This window comes from Adiantum capillus-veneris, chromosome 21 (assembly GCF_014529385.1).
Source record: "Adiantum capillus-veneris isolate H3 chromosome 21, ASM1452938v2, whole genome shotgun sequence".
Lineage (NCBI taxonomy): Eukaryota > Viridiplantae > Streptophyta > Polypodiopsida > Polypodiales > Pteridaceae > Adiantum > Adiantum capillus-veneris.
The window spans coordinates 76179486-76202280 of NC_140951.1; the positions used below are offsets into that span (position 1 = coordinate 76179486).

The 22795-nt window shown below is 40.1% G+C and overlaps 1 protein-coding gene across 1 annotated transcript; it reads right to left on the reverse strand.

Annotated features, from left to right (window-relative positions):
* Nucleotides 1-8519: 8519 nt before the first annotated feature.
* LOC147431177 (uncharacterized) lies at nt 8520-9059 on the reverse strand. Its single transcript, XM_086494392.1, has one exon. The coding sequence runs from the start codon at nt 9057-9059 to the stop codon at nt 8544-8546; it is 516 nt and encodes a 171-aa protein (XP_086350518.1). The 3' UTR covers nt 8520-8543.
* Nucleotides 9060-22795: the final 13736 nt, after the last annotated feature.

Genomic DNA, 22795 nt, shown 5'->3' on the forward strand with positions numbered 1-22795 from the left:
ATTACCTAATAATGCTCTTAAAAAATTATCAAACAGGGAAAATTTTTCTGATAATTTCTCCCCGATGAGTGTAATTAGTGTATATATTATCAAAAAATCATCCAAAGATGGTCTTTTTAGGCTATTTTCATCATTATTCTTGATATTGGGACTTAAAAATAGAAAAATCTACCAAAAAATAATAAAGCTGTGTTGTTCAATGGATTTTTCTAATTATTGATTTTTCACTTTTCTTTTTTAGCACATTTTATCATTTTCTTTAATTTTTTAAATAAACATGTTAAAAATTAATAATAAATAGCAAATGAGCTTAGATGGAGAAGATGAAGCCACACTGATGATCACATGGACAAGGTAGCCATGCACAAAAAAATTCAATCAAATCGACATATGGAAGCGGGAAGCCTCAATTAGGCTACCAAGACTTACTTTCGCAAATTCTTGTAGAATGAGCTAATGGAATCCGATTGAAGAAATGTTTGAGTCTAACATAGATTTCGCGGCTTAGTAGGACTAACAGGGGAAGTTGGGAGAAAATAGTTTTGGAAGTCCTAGTATAGATATCGAAGGTAGCCCAAAATCACCTCATTTTCATTAGTCACTCTTGAAGGAGAGAGCTCTTGGCCTTCTTCACGCGCGATTTTCAGAGTCCACAGTCGTCCATTTACACCGCCGTTTCACACAGGACATGAGGGGTAAGTTCTAATATTATCAATGAATAATTCTATATGTCCAGGGAGCAAGTCTGGGCTCAGGAAAAAAACCTAGAAACCCAGCAGTGCACGAAGTCCTACGACACAAAATTGAAAATAGTGGCCTGTCAGCTCAATGGAATTGGACAAGACTTGAATTGTAGCATGCCCCTATATGATAAAACGCTTTTATATCACCAGATGACCATTCGTCATGGGTCGGGGGGGGGGGGGGGGGGGGGGGGGGGGGGGTGTCCCAATAGATAATCTAGGTTTTTGCCAGATGCCAAAATTGGATTTTGACTCAACAGGCAGCTTTATAGACTGGGTATGTACACAATGTACCTGGATGGTTTCATGAAAATAGTCAAGGCAAGCTCTTGAACAACAGAAAACAGGTCCAAGGCTACAAAGGGTCAAATTTGATATATGAAGTCAAACTGACTCCAAATGGGCCAAAACTGGATGGGTAGCATCAGGACTATGTAGCGGACAAGCCCATAGCTTCAAAAGTGACTAACCAAGTCTATAGGCCATCTAGGCACAAAAATTAGTTATTTCAGAGTTGAGAAGAGCACAAAGTGATACTGACACGACAAAACTTTACCAAATTCATTTTAGGACTTGTTTTAGATGTATTGAATATGTCTAGGTCATCAAATTTTCAAGTCTTACAAAATATTGAATGTTGTAAATAATCGTGATTATTTACTTTTGTGCTTGTGTGATGTGATAATGATCTTTTCACTTCACTTATCACTTGTACACATCTATTACATGCCACATTTCAAGTATGAGCCAAAATGATCAAGAAAAACTTAGAAATTGTAAAAAAAACGCACCAAAGTCTTTCCAATCCAACTTTTTAGTTATCTGTCATTTTTTTTTTCTCCAAATTGCCCCATATCTCATACACAGAGTCTAAATCATGCCTAGAACCAAGTTGAAACAAAAAATATACATTTTGATGAGAAAGTTAATAATTGTGATTATTTACTTTCTTGCCAAAATGGATGACATCTGCAACTTTGACCTTATGGGACCAAAGAACATAATGTCCCAAGTCTACTGATCAAGTTTGAGTAAGTTTGGATCTCAAAAACTCAAAGTATCTTTATATCTATTGTTTTAGTATCTGAAAGCCTAAAACTGACACCATTTTCACCCAGTGCACTCAAATGAGCCCACATTTCACTCAAAGAACCTAAATGCAATATGTTTCAAGTCTGTGATGTCAAAAATGCAAAAAGTCGGAAAAAATCCCCATATGTAATTTTGAAGCAAAATGGACATCATTGGAGAAATGCAAGCTGCCAAAAAAGCAAAGAAAAGGGTTTCCCAAAAAGAAAAGCTGCAAGAGTTTCCACCTTACCAATTAGATCCAAGTTCATTGAAGACGACAAAGGCAACTTACTAGCGAGAGCAGCTTGAAGAAAACAACACAACTCTTTTCACTGGAAGATTCAAGAGCAAAGAAGGCCACCAAGTAGGACTGCAAATTCTACCAAAGAAGATATATGATGTAGCTGCAAAGAAAGAGACCAAAGAAGCCAATAGAAGGCTGGGCCTAAGAGACTTCTATGACCAAGAACCATGCGGCATGGATTTTTAGAAGGCATATGAATTAATGTCCACAATCAAAGAAGATGGGTCAGCCCAAATCACCAACCAACAAGGGCAAAAAGTAGAAGTGGTAATCACTAAAGAGATAGTGGTTGAGGCATTGAAGCTACCAACTAAAGGTATGACAATGCGGGCCAGAGATAGAAAGACAGCAGAGACTTTTACCAAAGATACTGTTGCTTCGACATTTTTCGATATCATTCAAAGGCAAGTGGAAGAACCAGCTCGCCTCTACCATCAACACTTCCACTTCTTATCAAAGAGACTGCCATGGTACACAACTCCAAACCATATAGTTGGGACAACCTTCACTCAAGTGTTGAAGTCGACAACCAAGCAGGCATTTGATCATGCACAATATGTGCTTACGACATTGAAAGGCACAAAGAAAGAAGTCAAAATCACATATATGGGCGCTCCAGAAGTGTTAACAAGAATAGCATATCATGCTATTGGAATGGTCGACAATTTTTTGCCAGCCCCAGATCAAAACACTTGGATTGTGTTTGCTCAACCTTCTTCGAGAACCACTCGTTCAACAAAGAGAGAGTACAAGTCAGACAAAGAATCTACAGAAAGCTCCCATGAGGCTCATAGCAGTGAAAGCTCGGACAATGAGGAAAGAAAAGCAAGAATTGAAGAAATAAAAAAGAAAGCAGTAGCAGCCCACCAAGAGGAACCTCAGCAAAAGAAGACGAGATTTGAAAGAGAAAAATAGATATATGAAAGGAGCTGCCAAGCTACAGGTGAGGCCCTTGAAAGATGGAGTCCAAGAGATATAAGGAGACCAAGAACCAAGAACCCTACAAGGAAAGGGATAGAGGATCCCAAGGATTTTCTTGAGCGCATGTATGCAAAAGATGAAGCTCTAAAGCTAAAGGAAGCTCAAGAAGCTAAAAGGAAAGCAAAGGAAGAAGCGACTGAGCAAGAAAGACAAGCAAAGTCTACTGAACAAAGTGAGTCACATCACGGCCAGGGGGAGATGTCTCTGAAACGCACTTCACCCACTACGGAGCAAGAAGACCATCCAATGCCAAGCCCAAATCCTTCACCAATTGCTAAACCCAATGAAGGTGAGGAAGCAAAGGGAAAAGAGGAACAACAGGAAGACCCTAGCTTTGAATAGCCAAAGGGAATAGAAAGCACTGAAGCTAGACCTTCTACAACAATTCAAAAAGAATTAGCGGAGGCTTCCACAAAGCCTCAAGAAGCAAAAGCAGCCAAGGCAACTGCAACGTCTCAAGGAGGAGGAGAAGAACCCCCTCCATGGCCACAAGCAAAAGCCACAACACACCCCAAAGAGCCACAAACTGAAACGGCTGAAACCTCTAAACAACCTCAGGGAGACCATGAAGATTGGGAAACAAATGATGATGTCATCATGAAAGTCAATGAATATGTCAAGCAAATGCTATTGATGATGGATAAGATGCGAACACCAAAAGTGAGCCACAGTGCTAAGGTTAAGGAACTTGAACTCGTCATTGATGCTCTACAAGGAGAGTTGGATGACTGAATGAACATTATTGCTGATCTCCAAAGACAAATCAAAGGCTGAAAGATGAAGCAAAACAACACCAGCTTGCAAAAGAGAAACAATAAAAAGAGATGGAAGAGTTGGGGGAGCTTCTAACTAAATTGTCCGATGCATGCAAAAGCAAAGATGAATAGCTGACTGAAGTAACCAATGAACTTCTCACCACTAATCTGTCAGTATAAAAGATCCAAATGCAGCTCAATGTAGCTAATGCTTCTTTGCAGTACTCCAAGCAACGGATCAATGATCAAGCAACATTTTTGAGACAAGTAAGAGAAAACCCTACTGTTGCCTCAATCAAGGGAATGGATGAAGTATACAAGAATTTAGAAAAGAGAAACAAGGACCTTGAGTTAGAGCTAAAGCTAGAACATTGCAAAGACGAGACCTTGCATTGTTACGGATCTAAAGAGAAGAGAAACTGCTCAAAAAGATAACAAAATTAAAGAGAGTCAATCAACTATTGAGAGAGGGACAACCAGAAACTCAGGATGAAGCAGGCCCTCTGAACAACCAACTGTTGACATACCCTGAGTCTCATTTACTGAGATGGAAACACAATCGTCAAAAAGGCTAGCAGAAGATTCATACTTTCAAGTACCACTCACTGAAGCTGAGGAAGTGTTCATGGTCCAGCTTTTTAAAGCTAAGGAAGATGCACTAAACGAGAATATTTTCCAAGAAACTAATGGAGAATGGAAAGCATCAATGGGTTGGGAGTTGAGAGTTCTCCACTTTGTAAATGTAACTCAACCCACTCCCAACCAAATCAATGCCCAGTGGCATCAACAATCATTTCCATACCCATTGATCAAAGTGAAGGGGAGGAGTTGGGAGCACACAACAGAAGAGGAATTCATACGCACACACTCACACACACACACCACCATAGCCACACACACACAGATTTAAGGGGGAGATCCAACATGTACTTTGTGCCCCCTTTCTTTGTTCTCTATCTTATGCACTAAGGCACAATACACATTGTACTTAGTGTTAGTGGCTCACACAAGTGTATAGTTGTGCACTTAGGGTTAGTAGCAAGTAGTGATGGGCGGTCAACGACATGGCCATTAAACCTAACATTCTCCCACTTGATGGCCAATGTGGGAGACCATAAGAATGAAAGAGAACCACTCTTCACCCAATGCCCATCAACGCACGACAATGCTGAAATTGATGGTTGGAGAGACTTTTAGTCAATGCATCCGTTGTGTTCTCTGACATAGGAATCTTCACTAAATCAAGGCTCTTGTTTGCGAGGCATTCACAAACTGAAGTGATAACACACATCAATGTGTTCTATTTTGGAATGAAACACTGGATTGTTAGCCAAGGCAATAGCACTCTGATTATCACAATGAAGAATTGGTGTACACTGCTCCAATCCAAGATCTTTCACTAGGCGAGCAAGCCAAATAGCTTCTTTGCATGCTTCACTCAACACAACATACTCTGCATCTATGGTAGAAATGGATGTACAATCTTGAAGAACATATCTCTAAGAAATAGTAGCACCAACAAATGTGTAAATCCAACTTGTTGTTGATTTACGACTGTCAACACAACCTGCATAATCACTATCTACAAATCCCTCAGTGGATAACTCTCCCACAACCATAGCATAACTGTCTATTTGCAGTGCCACTCAAGTATCTGTGAATCAACTTGACAGCATCCCAATGCTTTTTTCCAAGGTTAGACATAAATCTGTTGACAACTCCCATTGCATGTGTAATGCCAGGTCTTGTAGACACCATGGCATGCATGAGACAACCACAAGCTGAAGCATAAGGAATGTTAGCCATCACAGCTTTTTCCTCAGCAGATTTGGGACATTTATTCGTGCTAAGATTCAAATATGCAGGAAATGGAGTACTCAAGGCCTTCCCCTTCTGCATGTTGAAACGATCAAGAACCTTGTGCACATTCTTTTTTTGAGAAATTTACAATAACCTCTTCTTACAGTCACGAGTAATGCGCATACCCAAAATGTGATTGTCTTCACCCACATCTTTCATGTCAAATTGACCTTTTAGCTTGGTTTTCAAGTCAGCAATGTCCTACTTGGAATGAAAAGCAATAAGCATGTCATCTACATAAAGAATAAGCATAATAAGATGCCCATTTGGTTGTCTTTTCACGTAAAGACATGGATCCTCATTATTGCGCTTATAGCCTAGGGAACGCATAAATGCATCAAACTTTTGATACCATTGTTTGGATGATTGCTTCAAGCCATAGAGACTTTTCATAAGCTTATAGACCAAATGTTCCTTTCCCTTTAGCACAAACCCTTCAGGTTGCTGCATGTAAATCTCTTCTTCGAGACTCACCATGTAAAAAATTTGTAATGACATCCATTTGATCGAGCTCCATATCTTCAGTGGAAACCAAAGCAAGCAACATTCTTAGTGTGGTCATCTTGACCACTAGAGATAATATTTCCTAGAAATTGACACCATATTCTTGCTTGAAATCTCTGTCCACTAAACCAGCTTTGTAATTGTCAATCTTCTTCTTGTAAACCCATTTACAAGGCAATGCTTTCCTACCTTTTGGCAATGAAACAAGTTCCCATGTTTTGTTCTTTGCAATACTGGACATCTACCTCTTTATAGCATCTTCCTAGTGAACCTTATCATTGGCTAGCATAGCCTCTTTGTAATAAGAAGGCTCACCACTATCTATCAGAAAAACAAAACCCAAGCGCGGAACAAAACGTTCTGGCAGATGTGAAACTCTTTGAGATCTCCGTGGCTGATCAGAACTCGTACTAGCCTGTGTAGTAATTGACTTGGGAGTTGTCTGAACAGAAGGTGATACATCAAAAAATGTCTCTATTTGGAATTCAACCTCTTTCACTGGCTGTTTATGCATCTTAGTCTCATTAAAGACAACATCACTGCTACGGATCACTAATCGACTTTTCGGATCCTATACATGATAGCAAAATTGACCATCTACACCATAGCCAATGAAGATGCATTTCCTGGAGTTAGGATATAGCTTAGCATGCAAATCCTTGGGTACATGTGCATAAGCTTCATAGCCAAATGTGCGGAGTTTCTCATAAGACAATTTATGACCTGACCATAACTCCAAAGGTACATGAAACTGTAATGAAGCATGTGGTGATCTATTGATCAAGTACACGATTGTGTATATTGATTCGTCCCAAAATGCTTGAGGTAAATTAGCCTATGATAGCATAGACATAATCCACTCTTGGATGGTCCTATTCAATCATTCTGCAACACCATTTTGTGTAGGGGTATAAGGAGCTGTAGACTCAAGCTTGATTCCCCTACTTGAACAGAAGTCTGTAAACTCTTTGGAGACATATTCTCCACCATTGTCTGAGCGCAAAGCTTTCAACTTATGTTCAAAACGAGTTTCAACACTCGATAAGAACATCTTGAAGCAAGAAAAGGTCTCATCTTTAGACTTCAGGGCATAGATCCAAACATGGCGTGTTGCATTGTCAATGAATGTAACATAATAGGATGCACCACCATGGGATTTAGAAGGCATAGGCCCACATAAATCATTGTGCACAAGCTCAAAGGGTTTTCTTTCTTTGTCAAAAGAATGTGTACGATGTGTCCGTGTTTAATTTCCATATTGACAGTGCTCACAAAAGGGAAAATTTGAAAATGACAAAGACGGTAAGTAGACCAAACGAGAGAGTGTCTTTATTCCCTTCTTTGACATATGTCCTAACCGGCTATGCCACAAAGTAATAGTTGGCAGCTCGGTTACATAAAGAACATTGTTTTTATCAGATACATAAAGAGGATAAAGTGAACCAACTTTAGAACCATGGGCTATAATAAGATGACCCTTCGTAATACGCCAAGAGTACTGCTGATGAAAAGTCATCAAGACGTCCAACCGAAATTAGATTGCATGTCAAGGCTAGAACATGACTCACATTATGGATGATAAACTTCACCCCATATGCCATAACCATGGCAATGTCACCTATCCCAACAATGTCACAAGAGTAACTGTCACCAAGTGTAACAAAGCCAATGGTATTGGATGTAGAAATTGTAGAGCTAAGGAGGGAAATGATCCATAGCCAAAGCTATCGAGAGAGAGACCTTGTGTGTTAGAGAGAGAGAGAAAAAAGAGTAAACGTATCTGAATATTGATTGATTGATTAGCTTGAAACAAAAGGTTTACAAGTGGGGAATATAAACGAAATGGAGAGGGTACAAAATGTGGCTATAAGTTACGTGAAGGGGAGGAGGCCACATAGGCATGCTTATTGGCCATAGAAAAGGAGATATGAAGATAGGGAAGTTTCACACTCCGTAGCTCCGTATATATCAAACAAATCCCCCCTCGGAGTGAAGGTGGAAAGCTAAGAGACAAGCATAAGGTAATTTGGTATGGACCCAAAGCTGCACCCCAAGAATTCACATGTCATGGAAATCCTAGCACCTACACTCTCATGGCAGGCATGGTACAAGGGCTTGACCATAAAAACAAAAAAGGCTTGCTCATAAGACATCCCCCCTTGAGCCAAGCTGGGGTACAAGGATAAGAGATGATGTGGAAGACACACTCTCAAGGCTAGATAAACACACAAGGATAAAAAACACACAAGGAAAGATATATAGTCAAATTTTTGGAGTACTACTCCGGGCAGAGAGCCCATTATTACAAAACATAGGAAGGGAAATTTAGAAGGCCCAAGAGTCGGGGTCAAGATCATCCTCAATGGAAAGGTGAGCCATGTGATCTTCCTCGGATGGAGGATCTTCTTCTTCGTCGGAGTGAACTTCGACAAAGTTGTCACTACCTTTGGCATCAAGATCATCTAGCCATTTGAAGCAACAGTTAGCAGTGTGACCTGTTTTTTTGCAATAGGTACAATGGAGTGTCGAGGAAGAGGCTCTTGTAGAAGAGGTTGTAGTGGAGAGAACCCGTGCAACCATGATTCTTTCCGCTATTCGAGATTGTAAACATCCGCGCTCATTGTCAAGAATGTGTGCTACTACTTCTTCATAGCACATTTCTCGTGCTATGCAAAGATCGCCTAAAACTTCAACATATTCTACATGATCTTCCAAACTATTGAGAAGAATAACTTTCTTGTCGTTGTCGTCAGGGGGACATTTTTGTGTTGAGAGTTGTTGAATTAAGATGCTAATGGCATTTAAATGTTCCTTGAGTGATGGTGCATTGGAAACATTCATTTTGTAGAAGCGTTGCTTGAGAAAGAGAATTGAGTTATTCAAGTCGGTGCCAAATTCATTAATTAAATTGGTCCATACTACATCTGCGATTGATTCAAGGTTAGGGTGATGAATGTAGGTATCTCCAAGGCTAAGACCTATGATTGCAAGTGCGTGATCATTTTTACCATTCCGTGCTATTACTTGTGGACTTGATTCATGACCCTCGGGTTTAGGCTCATGCCCCTTAACTAGATGCCATACTTTGTGATGCATGACGACAAGCTGCGTTTTAGTTTTCCAGTGCATAAAATTTACCCCATCAAATTTTTCAATGTTAGTGAGGTTAGAGGTGCGTGGATTGTCCATGGGTTGCACGTGAACTTGTTCTTATGTGAAATTGCTCCCTTATAAATGTAAGAGCGTGCTCACCTCATTATACTATCCGCCTACGCCAAGGGCTACTTGCTGTTCCGCCTGACGGCCACCTGTTGCGCCACTTCCGCTAGCTATAGAGGAGGAGCCGCCGTTTTGGCCGGCAGGCGTATCATGAGACCGCCACCACCACCTGCTATGCCACTTCCGCTAGCTATAGAGGAGAAGCCGCCGTTTTGGCCGGCAAGCGTATCATGAGACCACCACCACCACCAGTTGCTTAGCCCCTTGCGCCACCCGTGCTGGCCAACTGCCAGGAGCCCACCGCCACCTAGGCTTGGCCTCTCCAGCACGACCCCTTGTTGCTACAATTAGGGGCCAGACCTCCTCACCCTATTGGTTGCATTGCCCTTCGTGGCCGTGTGAGATGCAGGTCACGCAGGTGCTACCTTGCTTGGTCTCTCAAGCATGCATTCCCAACGTACGGATGACCGGCAAGCCTTCGTTCCAAGCGTTGTGCTTTGGTGGAAGCTCTACCGTGGTGCTATGAGTACAAACGCACAGTGGCGGGCGATGCTGCTTCCACTAGCCCTGACTTCCCGAGATCAAAGCATGTCAAGGTGGCATTCATTGACAGATTCGGAGGTGAAGAGGAAAGTCATCATCTCTACAGTAACTTAACCACCAACAACCTGGTGCTCATAGACAGGTGTTGGGTGGGGGATGTTGCTCTTCACGGAGGAGACAAAGAAGGCGAACAAGAGATGAGGGATCTGATACCATATTGGATGTAGAGATTGTAGAGCTAAGGAGGGAAATGTTCCATAGCGAAAGCTGTCGAGAGAGAGACCTTGTGTGTTAGATAGACAGAGAGAAAAAAGAGTACATGTATCTAAAGATTGATTGATTATCTTGAAACAAAAGGTTTAGAAGTGGGGAATATAAAGGAAATGGAGAGGGTACAAAATGTGGCTATAAGTTACATGAAGGGGAGGAGGCAACATAAGCATGCTTATTGGCCATAGAAAAGGAGATATGAAGATCGGGAAGTTTCACACGCCATAACTCCATATATATCCAACAAATGGTTTCCTCGTATGGAGTAAACCAATGCGTATGAGGTGTGACATGCAACGAAGCACCTGGATCAAGATTGCATGTATGGGATACTTCACCACTAAGGAGTTTAACTGGCATAGAAATCGACAAAGATAGAGTTTCCTGTGCATCATAAAAGACATCATTATTTTCAGCCAACATATTAATGTATTACACATCACTGTCATCCTGAACTATGTTCAGTTCTTCAACCTTAACCGAACTCTTTGGTTTCTCCTCTTTATCATCATGATCTTTGCATTTACCTTTTCTTTTCTTTGTCACGCTTCCAAGCATAACAATCCTTCTTTATGTGACCAAAATTATCACAATAATGGCATTGAACATTGCGGCGACCATGAGACTTTGATCTATCGTTTGATGTATGTGTATTGCCCTCTTTCTTGGACTCACGTTGTGAAAAATATCCCTTACGTTGCTTATCATCCCTTTGCACATAATGAGCTTCGCCATGATGCGAGCTAGTCATGGTCTTTCGATACATCTCCTCTGACAAAAGTGCACGAGTACCATCATCGTACGTAAGCGTACCATTAGGAGTAGAGTTACTAACAAATGTGAAAAAGATATCCCAAGAGGGTGGCAAAAAACAAAGAAAAAAGATTGCTTTCATCTCATCATCAATGGTCATGCGCTGTGCACAAATCTGGGCAAAAAGAGAATCAAAATCATTGATATGGTTGGAAACACTAGCTGACTCCTTCATACGAAGGTTGAAAAGTTTTTGCATTAGGAAAACCTTATTGCTAGCCGTATCCCTTTCATAAGTGTCGCATAATTTCTGCCATAAAGCATGATCAATCTTGCATTCTAACATTGAAAGATACACCGACTCTCCAAGGTGCAGTCTAATCATAAACTTGCATAGCTCATCAAGCTCCTCCCACTGAAACTAAGTCATGTGCATATCTTCAGCTCTAGCCATATAGGTAATAGGCATATTTTTCTTCTTTTGAACAAGCACATCATGCATTTGGTTCTTCCAAAGCTAAAAATTAGTGCCATCAAACTTCTTTATGTCATAAATATCACGGTCTTTGCTAGTAACACCAATTTAGGAACTTTTGGAATCATTCAAGTCCCATTTTACAAACGTGCAACTTGAATCTTAGCAACAAAGGATCAACCTTAAAGTTGAGTCCTCTATCCCATTTAGAAGAAAAACATTGTTAGGTTCCATCTTAAGTCGAGTGCCAAGCAATGGCTCGAACTTAAGTGTGAGCCTCTTCCTCAATTATAACAAAAAAATAAATGGCTCCACCTATTCCAAGGAGCATATGTTAAGCACTTGAGGCTCGAACTTAAGTTCGAGCCTTTACCCTATTCAAGAAAACAATTATGTGGCTTCATTAAGTTTGAACCTCCACCCTATTTGAGAAAACAATTATGTGGCTCCACTGATCCTAGGGGGTAAATCAACAAGTATTTGAGGCTCGAACTTAAGCTCGAGCCTCCAACCCATTTTGACCAAAAAATCATGTGCTCACGACCAAATTTAGAGGGTCACTCGATCACGGAGATTCAAACATTAGTGCAAACCTCCACCCAATTAGAGCATTAGGAAAAAATTGGACCCCCTTGGGGCCATGTAAGGAATCCTAATTTTAAGGGATTAAAGCTAATTTTGTAGGGGATGGAGGGAACAAAGACAATAAATAGGGCTACTTTTGTAGCTCTCTCTCTAACTTCTCTCTAGATAGGAGAGGGGGGGAAAGTAGGGAATGAGGGTGGTAAAGTAGGAGGAAGAGGGGGGATAAAGTAGGAGAGAGAGGGAAGTAAAAAGAGAGAGAGGAGTAAAAGTAGAGAGAAGAACCATTCTCTCTCTACCTATCACCAAACAAAGAGAGTAAGTAGTTATGACAAAATCCACTTTTCAGTTCGTGCATCAATTTACCCCAAAAAAATGATTTTTTAATAAAATCTTCAAAATGGATCTTTTAAGCTTTCAAAAGGTCCCTATATATATATATATATATATATAAAACAGTATTGTTTTAGAAGAATCTAGCTTTTACAAGCTCCAAATCTAAAATTCCTTGGGTCCCTCTCTATATTAACTCCAAGAATAAATAGATAATGCCACATCATCAAAACGTCCATCTAATAAAGCCTAAAAATTGAAATTTTAAAAATTTTAAAATTTCCCTCCTTTGAGCTCAAAAATTGAACGTATATATGAAAAAATATATTTTTAAGTTTTCTAATCCCAAAAATTGTCTATTTATCCCAAAAAGTATATCTTATCAAATTTTTTCCCCATAATAACTTTTCACCATGTCTCTTCGTGACATAACCAATGAATCACCTGCACCGTCATCTACTAGGTCAACTAATCTCAGTCTGCGTCTACCGATCAAATTTGCTCCCACAAAAAAAAATTGACGAGAAAGCATCTCAACCGGCATCCGTACGACGGTTTCGAGGAGAAACCAATGTTGACTTGTGGCTTGATGGAGGGTTGTATCCAAAAGATCCACTCGTGGGATGTCATCCGATATTCCGTACACTCCCAAGCTTAATAAAATATGTGGGAGAAGGAGAACGTGGTCTTCTAGCTTGGGTATTGCAAGAGATTAGACTCCAATCACGCAGGTGCGTCGGCATATTTTCTGTTGAGAGAGAAGGAGAGAGCACAGAAGTAGAACCCCAAAGTGTGTAGAATACACACATGAGATGATGTATATATAGAGGGGACCTGGGTGCCATATATAGAGAAACCATATATTGAGTAGCTTCACATATAAGCTACTCAATATATGGCTTCACATATATTGAGTAGAATACACACATGAGATGATACACACATGAGATGATGTATATATAGAGGGGACCTGGGTGCCATATATAGAGAAGCCATATATTGAGTAGCTTCACATATAAGCTCAACACCCCCGCTCAAATAAGGGTCCCTAACTGTGGATGAAAAAACCCTTGGGGGATCAAGGGAAAAACCCACAGCTCTATATACACCCACCGTTATATTATAAAAATCATTAAATATACAAATGTTTACGAGGAGCTACATCACTCCTTTTACAATGAATGTTTTATGAGGAGTTACATTACTCCTATCCTATCAAATACAATAATGAATACAAAGGTTCAATAAAGAGGTGTAAAAGCTATCGATTAGCTTGTAATCAAAAGTGTCTCCGTGAATCTGCTGTGTAGCTTGTCATCAATATCGCATCACCAAACATGTCTTCATGTTGTCATCAATATGGCATCACCAAATATATCTTCATAAATCTTTTATTGTCACCAAGTTTGTCTTCATAAAATCAATTCTTTGATCAATCCTACATAGATCATAGACTCCAAAAAAAACATGTCATGAAAATTATTAACATCGTTAATGAAATAATTACGTTCACAATGCCATAAGAGATGGTTCGCGACGCCACTCTTTTGACGACATATATACGCACGACAACATATGGTACATAAAGTATAAACGTAAAAGTACAAAATGTGTGATTACGTGATACAAATGATATGTGTATATACTACATAAAACAACATTTATCAATGTAGTGATCAATGAATACCATAAAAGTATTAACAAAATATCATCATTATATCAATAAAAATGAATAAATGATCATGGTATCAACGAAAAGCATCATGATATCACCGAGAATAATCATTGTATCAACGAAACAACATCATGGCATCACCGAGAATAACCATGGTATCAACGAAACATCATCATGGCATCACCGAGAATAACCATGGTATCAACGAAACAACATCATGGTATCACCGAGAATAACCATGGTATCAACAAAACATCATCATGGTATCAACAAAAATCACCATGGAATCAACGAAATATCATCATGGAATCACCGAGAATAACCATGGTATCAACAAAATATCATCATGGAATCACCGAGAATAACCATGGTATCAACGAAATATCATCATGACACCACCGAGAATAACCATGGTATCAACGAAAATCACCATGACCAAAGTATTAACAAAACATCATCATGGTATCATCAAAATCACTATGGTATCAATGAGAAATTATCAATAAAACGACGTAAACTATATCTCTAAAAGAATAATTATATGAGAATCAATGAACGAGTATATCATATAACAAAAGATCATGTACCAACAGTAGCTCGATAGAATTTGGACGATCATCAACGGCTCGACTGAATCGGAACGATGTGTAACTGGCTTCTGCAGCAAAGTTACGTCAGTAACAAATATATGATTGATGAAGAAAAATATAATCGAGAAGTTTTCAATTATGAGAAAAATCAAAAGCAAAAAGTAAAATTAGCAGACGATAACCCAAAATCGGTGCAGAATTTAGAGAAACTTTCTTCTGCAAAGTTATAGACCACATCGATTCCAATCCCCCTAGCGGGTAGTTTCTTCTGCAAAGTTGTAGAACACATCGATTCCGGTCTCCCACGCGGGTAGTTTCTGCAAAATTGTTTTCAATAAGCAAAAAAATAAAAAACAAAAAACGGAAATTGCTTTTTAGGTTTGTACGCAGTCCGCGAACGATAACTCAAAATCGGTGCAGAATTTGAAAACACTTTCTTCTGCAAAGTTGTAGACCACATCGTTCCGGTGTCTCCAGAGAGTAGTTTCTGCAAAATCGTTTTCAATAGGCATAAAAATCAAAAACAAAAAGCGAAAATTGCTTTTCAGGTATGTACGCAGTCCGCGAACGATAACTCAAAATCGGTGCAAAATTTGAAAACACTTCCTTTTGCAAAGTTGTAAACCACATTGATTCCAGTCTCCCTAGCGGGTAGTTTCTGCAAAATCGTTTCCAACTAGCAGAAAAATCAAAAACAAAATGCGGAAGCTGTTTTTCAGGTATGTACGCAGTCCGCGAACGATAACTCAAAATCGGTGCAGAATTTGAAAAAGCTTCCTTCTGCAAAGTTGTAGACCACATCGATTCCGGTCTCCTACTAGGGTAGTTTCTGCAAAATCGATTTTGATCAGGAGCAAAATCGAAAACAAAAACGTACTGCTCTGATACCATGTTGAGAGAGAAGGAGAGAGCACAGAAGTAGAACCCCAAAGTGTGTAGAATACACACATGAGATGATGTATATATAGAGGGGACCTGGGTGCCATATATAGAGAAGCCATATATTGAGTAGCTTCACATATAAGCTCAACATTTTCGACAACAATGTCAAGTGTTACACATTCATTCCACAAATCTCCAGCAACAACTACATTCCATAGAGAAACAACTCAAAGATCTTAAAGAGGAGATGAATGCTACAGAAACAGAGGTAACTAAGCTACAGATTGCAATGATGCACCTAAAAGCCACTCCATTTGGCATGCGTGAGCGTAAGAGGGAGTTCTCTTCCATTGAAAATTTAGCCTCTAATGGAGGGGCACGTAAGAAGCGGATCACGGCAACCAGGTATTTTTTAAATTCACAGTGTTCATAACTCTCAAATAATTTTCATCAATTTGTAATTCGGTTCACCTTTTGAAATAGGACATATATACAAGATGTGTGTGGAAGTTTTAGACAAGAGGACCGTTGCAATCTTCTCCTAGGATGCATCTCAAAGGAAGATATACTTTACATCATAGGTTATGAAAAGGCCAAACACATGAAAGATGCCATCACAAAGGAGATCCTAAAAAAGATCTCTAACCTTGTGTCTGAGGATGATGTCCAGAGAGCTTGTGATGAGGGTGGGATCAGCACAAATGCATACCATGCACTTCATGGATTGATGAAAGATGCATTACGAGAGCAAGGCATCACCGAGAATTTATTTCCTATTCCACATAGGGTCCGACTTGCAAAAAAAGCAAACAATGATCTCGTTCGGGAATCCCTTGGCGAATACAAACACATTGAAGGATCCATGGTGTACTCTTCCACGAGTGCCAAGTCACGTGGTAATATAAAAGGAGGCAATACTATTCCTAATGGGACAAAGTCTTTTAGTTATCATCAATTCAACAATATTTTTGTTGACTTGAAACGACTACAACGAGCTATGGTTAAATTTTATGCTTTGTCTCCACAAGGTAATACAAATTGTAATGTCATTTTTTATTTGTATTGAATATCATTTAGTATAACAATTCAATTCCTGTGTTGTTTCAGTACTTGGAGAGAAGCTCATATTTATTCTTAAGCTAGATGAATGTCAAATTGTCAAAGGATGGAGATTGGAACGTATGAGTGTGACACTCATGAATGAGGCAATGTTTTTTGCAAAAGTTGATGCTATCGGTGACCATTCTCAGAAACCATCATTTAGTGTACAATCGGAAAAAGAAATATGGTGGTTAGGAGCTTTTGAAGTTCCGAAAGAGACTCATGAGGTGTTGGCATGGATCTTCTCTATGATCCCGTGGATCACAGAGGTTATTAAGGCACAACTAGAGAGAGAAAATCTGGAAGTAGATGGAGTAGGTACATTTGATGTTGAATGGAACTTAGGAGGTGATCTAAAAACAATCAAATGTATACTTGGGTGTAAACAAGGTGCTTCATCACTTCTTCCTTGTCCATACTGTGTATGAGGATACAAGGAGAGTACTCGTGGCTCCACGTCTTCAAAGGAAAATGTCAAGGGAAGTCAGGAAACAGGGTCAATGGATGATGATGCAAGGGATTGGGTGTGCTCGGTGTTGAAGTGTCCTATCATGGAGGTCCCCAATCGGTCGACAAAAGGTAAAACATGGCATCCCATTATCAATTTTCCACTTACAAATGTATACTTTTGCACTTTGCATGCCTTTATGCGTATTTTTGATCGCTTGTTAAAGCTTCACATAGAGTACGCTTTCACAATGAAACCACTTTCCAGATCCGTGGAAGCCATTGGAATAGTTGAAACAATTCTAAATTCGATTGGATGTCATGGTGGCAATGTTTCTATCATCGGTGAGGTGGAAAATATGCATGAAGTGCCACAAAAAGTATCTATGAATGGTGTGAAAGCACTTAGGTTTTTCAAGAAACCAGAGATGAGAAAGGAGAGGGGTGAAGAGGATGCTCCATGGGAGCTATGGAAAGTGCTTTGCAAGTGTACGACCGATCAAGATTCAAATCCCGTGCTTGTAAATCTGCGTAGGCAAGTGTGGCACCACTTGGAGTTAGTGCTTCAAATCATGTGGAAACCCCAAACCACGAGCGAGCAACAAAATTTGTTCAAAGATCACATTTTGAATTTCACTAAAGCATTTTTGCAAGTGTGGGGAGAGAGAAATATCACACACTACATGGTAAGTTACTTTGTCCAGTTCAAATTTTGATGCTATACATAAATATTTATTTGATCTAAGCATTTTTTCTTGATGCAACATATTTTGTATGCGCATGGAGCATTCTTTATGTCAAAATATGGTTCATTAGACATGTGGAGCACTCAAGGAATGGAAAAATCACATTATCGAGCCAAAGGAGTTTACTTTAAAAATACACGTCACGGTGGTGGAACTACGAGATCCAACTACATGAAGGAGATGTTTGATTGGTTCTTTTGTTGTTCTTTGGGGAGATGTCATGCCATAGAACGAGTGTGAAAGTCAAGTCTTGACAAGGAGGTTAGGAGACAATCTTGACTTACTGCTAAAGAGAAATGGAGAAACTCCATCGGACCCCTTAATCATGCTAGGTGGCGTGAAAATCGCCATAGAGTGGGCAAACGTTGGTTACCCAACATGTAAAACAAATGATTCTATACAATGTAATGTTTATGTTTGTAGATGTCTTTTTTGAGTTGCATATAATACGTTTCCATTTATCCATTTTTTGTTTTTTATATTTTGATGATATTAAGAGGCTTTTTAAGTGGTCAAGTGTGAAGAGACCTTTAAAAAAAAAAATAGAGGGCTTTTAGAGAAGAGGGAGTCTCATTTTCAATCTTGCCCCTTCTTTCACCATGGCACGCACAAAGAAAACAGCAAGAAAAGATCAACCTGTTTTCGCTCACCCTCACTCAACCGTCCAAGGTGCTGAAAAACCACCTTGGATACACGAACAAGAGCTCTTAGAAGAGATGGAGAGAGAATGGTCAGGTGAAGAGCAACAAGGTGGACAACTTTCACGCAAGAAGAGACGGGTAGTGACATCAGACATGGAAACCAAAATGGACAACGAAGCACAAAGCCCACCATGGAGCGGACAGGAGATCCCAAGCAATCATCGAGTTCCGGCTGGGAAGAAATTGCCACGTGGCTTCGGCGCTCTGCCGTCATATCAGCCTAGAGGGGATCATGGGTTACTAAATGAAGAGGATTTTGAGGATGTAGCAAAAGAGCCAATTGGAGCGCAGGGTGGAGTTGAAGAGCCAGTCGGAGCATAGGGCGTCCTTGAAGATGCACAAGCTCCTCCTCGCAAGCCCTCTCGTAAAAAGAAAAAGTTTTTCAAGGTTCGCCCTCGCAAGGCCCATGTCCCAGATCCTACTATCCCTCAGCAACGGGCTCCTGCTGTGAAGCGACGCATTCCAAAGGCGTTGCAAGAGATTTGTCACTATCAAAAAACTTCAGACCTTCTCATACGCAAGGCACCATTCACACGTTTGGTGAAAGAGATCATGCAAAGTTACCGAATGGCGTTTCGAGTTCAAGGTATCGCCGTAGAAGCTCTAGAAGAAGCGGCATAATATCATCTAATTTCTATTTTTGAAGACACCAACTTGTGTGCTATTCATGCAAAACGGGTGACAATAATGCCCAAGGATTTAGCTCTTGTGCATCGAATCAGAGGAGAAAGAGATTGAATTTGACTTTTATGCAATTTTGCCAATGTAAAGATATCTTTTTGAAATATAACGAGTCGTGGCTTTTTCAGACATAACGAGTCATGTACATTTGTGTTTTAAGTGATATAAGTAAAACTAAGAAGAGAGAGAGAGAGAGAGAGAGAGAGAGAGAGAGAGAGAGAGAGAGAGAGAGAGAGAGAGAGAGAGATGTGGATATAAGATCTTTCAACCAAGTGTGGTTGATTGAATAACCAAAAAAGATATAAAATTCTTATAATTTTAGCCTAAAAAATGTTTAAATAGGCTGTCTAGAGGCTTGCCACAGAGGCGCGCGAAAAGGAAAAAGTAAAAGTTACTTTTGCTTTCTCGCGCGCCTCTGCGGCAGGCCTCTAGACAGCCTATTTAAACCTTTTTTAGGCTAAAATTATAAGAATTATATGATATTATGGTTTTATTGATGTTATTTATATGAAAAAAACTCTATATTTTGATTCAAAAAATTGCACGATCGTATCGCAAGATAGAACCAATCACGTACCGTCTATCGTACCATAATCTCAATACAGAAGTTGGAAAGTACCAGTTAAAATCAATTTCCATTCGAATTTTGAAATAACAAAGTACAAAGATGTGATATATCTCATTACATATTTGAAGGAGTTAATTACAAGATTTATGCAGCTATTGACTGCTTGAGCCATCTAAGATATGGCGAGCAATGTTTTCTCGGCGCTCTTGGGCGCAAGGAAGCTGTTTCTGCAGCACATCCCAAGCAATTTGTTCCACATTGCTTAGACCTACTGCTTGGCTTAAGGCCACGTTACAAAGCACACGACCACAAATGTGTGTCACAAATGCAACACTGGCCAGAGATTTATTTACAAGATATATAACTTGGGAGGCTTGAGATATGGTTGACAGGCATAGGATGCGGCTCATTGCTTTCATCATTGACACCCAAAATTGACCACAAGGAGTGTACTCCTTGTGGATTATCGCAAAGCCGTGCTGGGGGAGATTGCCAAGGTAATGCGCAAGAGACGACTGCCATCCAAAAGTTTGGCGCCTACCATCTCCTCCCCGACCTGCATGCTCATCCAGCTCCACAACATTCTACAAAGGAATCAATAGGTAAATAAGATTTCAGAATGCAACAATGAAAATTAACGTAATCACAAAATAAAAATTAATTAATACCTCTTGTTTTTCGTCGTCCTCATCGTTTATGCCTTTGCTGTCAAGAGAAATAAATGAATTGGGAGCCATAGTGACACTCTCAAGTTCATCTATATGAACAGGCATAGGAGTGTGTTGGGCTTCAAGAAATGCGCGTGTAGCTACAAATTCATCCTCCGACACAGATGAGTGCGGTGCATCTGTCACCGCCACCATTGCCAACTCTACTGTATCTACCACACTCTCTCCAAGGGGAAGGAGGCTTCGATCCAAAGGATCGGAAGAGGGATCAATGGCAGAAGACCCTACAGTGGCACAGAGGATGGACAGACACTCATCCATGCGGATGTCAAAAGTCTTTTCAAGATCATGTAAAAACAAATATTCCTCCCCATCTATCACAATTGGGGAGAGGTGTTCAAAAAAAACCTCCGGAGTTAATGTCTCCTCCGGCGCATCTACAGCGGGCTAAAAGGATGCTTCTGCACCCTCATCACCCATGGATTTGGCGGCATCCATGACACCTCCTGGGTAGGTTAGGGCAAGAATATTTCCCTCTTTGCTTGCATCCCAGGGTGCTGTAATGGGCTCCTTTGTGTCCTTGACGACACCCCCAAGGCGCAAATGAGGCAAACTCACCTCAGATCTTTCAGGCTCCTCCGCAAGAAGAAACACAAAAGTCGCCAAGCGACTTAAAAACTGGGTGCCGACCTTCTTTGTTTTCAAATGTGAATCTTCAATGTACTGACCTACCTCACCCGCAATTACACAAAATCGCTGAAGTCGCTGGGTGAAAGGCCGATCGCCTTTGTGTATGCAGCGAAGCAAATCGCATGGAATCCACAATTCCCCTTGTCCGACAATTGGTACATCATACTTGTCGATGTAAAATTCAAAAAATTCCAAGATAGGCTAAAAGATTGGCTGTTTAGGTGAATAGTTGCGTTCACATCAAGGAATTGGGTGAAGATATTGTGAAGATCGTCACGATCTTGCCACTCGGTTGTTTGTAAAAACGATTGAAGCGTTGTAACGCCGTGGCTTTAGGAGGGGTGGAGGAGGATGCCATAATGCTAGCTTTTAAAGTACGAATGCAAAGAGTGCTGGAGCTCAAATGAGAGTGTGAACAGGCAAAGAGTGTGAAAATGGTAGGGTTTAGGAGGCTTTATATAGCACGCCCCCCCCCTCCCCCCCTCAAAAAAAATAATAATAATAACAATAATTAAAATATTAAACAATTTTCATAAAGTAACACAAATAACAAGAAGTTATAAAAAACTTACAAACTAAATTACAATCATTTAGCTCTAAAAACACATCACTACAACTTTAAGATAATGTGCATTGCCAAAATTTGATACAACCATCTGCTTGAACTTACAATTGTGATATTATAAGAAATTTAAGTACAAAACATAACTACTCTAATGATAAAATTAAATTCTCTTCCGACGTCCACACCTTTTCAATTTGAATCGTGCTCTCTATGCGGCTACCAATCTAGCAAAAATAAAATAAAATAATATACCCAACTTAGAGCAGGGAATAATCAAAAGAACATAAATATAACATAATTAAGAGAGAAAAATCATTCACCTTACGTCGGCCAATGCAAAATTTTTTATCTTCTCCATGCTCTAAACCCATTATCACTAAGTGCTCCCGCACATTGGCCAATGTCCAGTGCTTGTTCACTTGGACGGTTTCAACCGCACCACTCGACAATTTGATTGCAATATCAAATACCTCAATTGTAGCATTGGTGGATTGCAATGGAATCCATTCACCAAGCTTGCACATCCACCTTTCATAGAAGTACCGCACGTAAAGGGTGGAGCACACCTTGATGAAACGGATAGCAATGCCAAAACTTCCAACCTGACACCGAAAGCGATCTCCGTTGTGAAGTCCTTCAAGATACCCCCACTTCTCGCTAAGGATGGCTTCCAATGTATCGTATTGTAGATCTTTGCAAACATACATAGTATTTGTATGATGGAAAGGCAAAGATCCAAAGATGCTAGCGAAGACATGAGCAGGACAACACCATCCAAGCCCAACGGAACACGAGGCTTTTCCAAATTTTAATGATGCTCTCACATCAGCTACAATCTTGGCTTTCAAAGACATTACAGTGAATGCATCTGGCTTTGGCCACTCCATGCTACGCAAGGTTGTAGCTCTCCGTAGCCTTCCTCATCTGTAGGTACAATGTACTTGTGGGCGTAGAAGAACACCCTTTGTCGTGCAAGGTTTGATGAAGTTGTGTTGGAGAAGAGAATATCCCCAAGACTTGCATGCATGGCCGTAAATGTGCGTGAAAGGCACGAGAGTGGTTGCTCCTCCACAAGGCTAGAAGGGAAA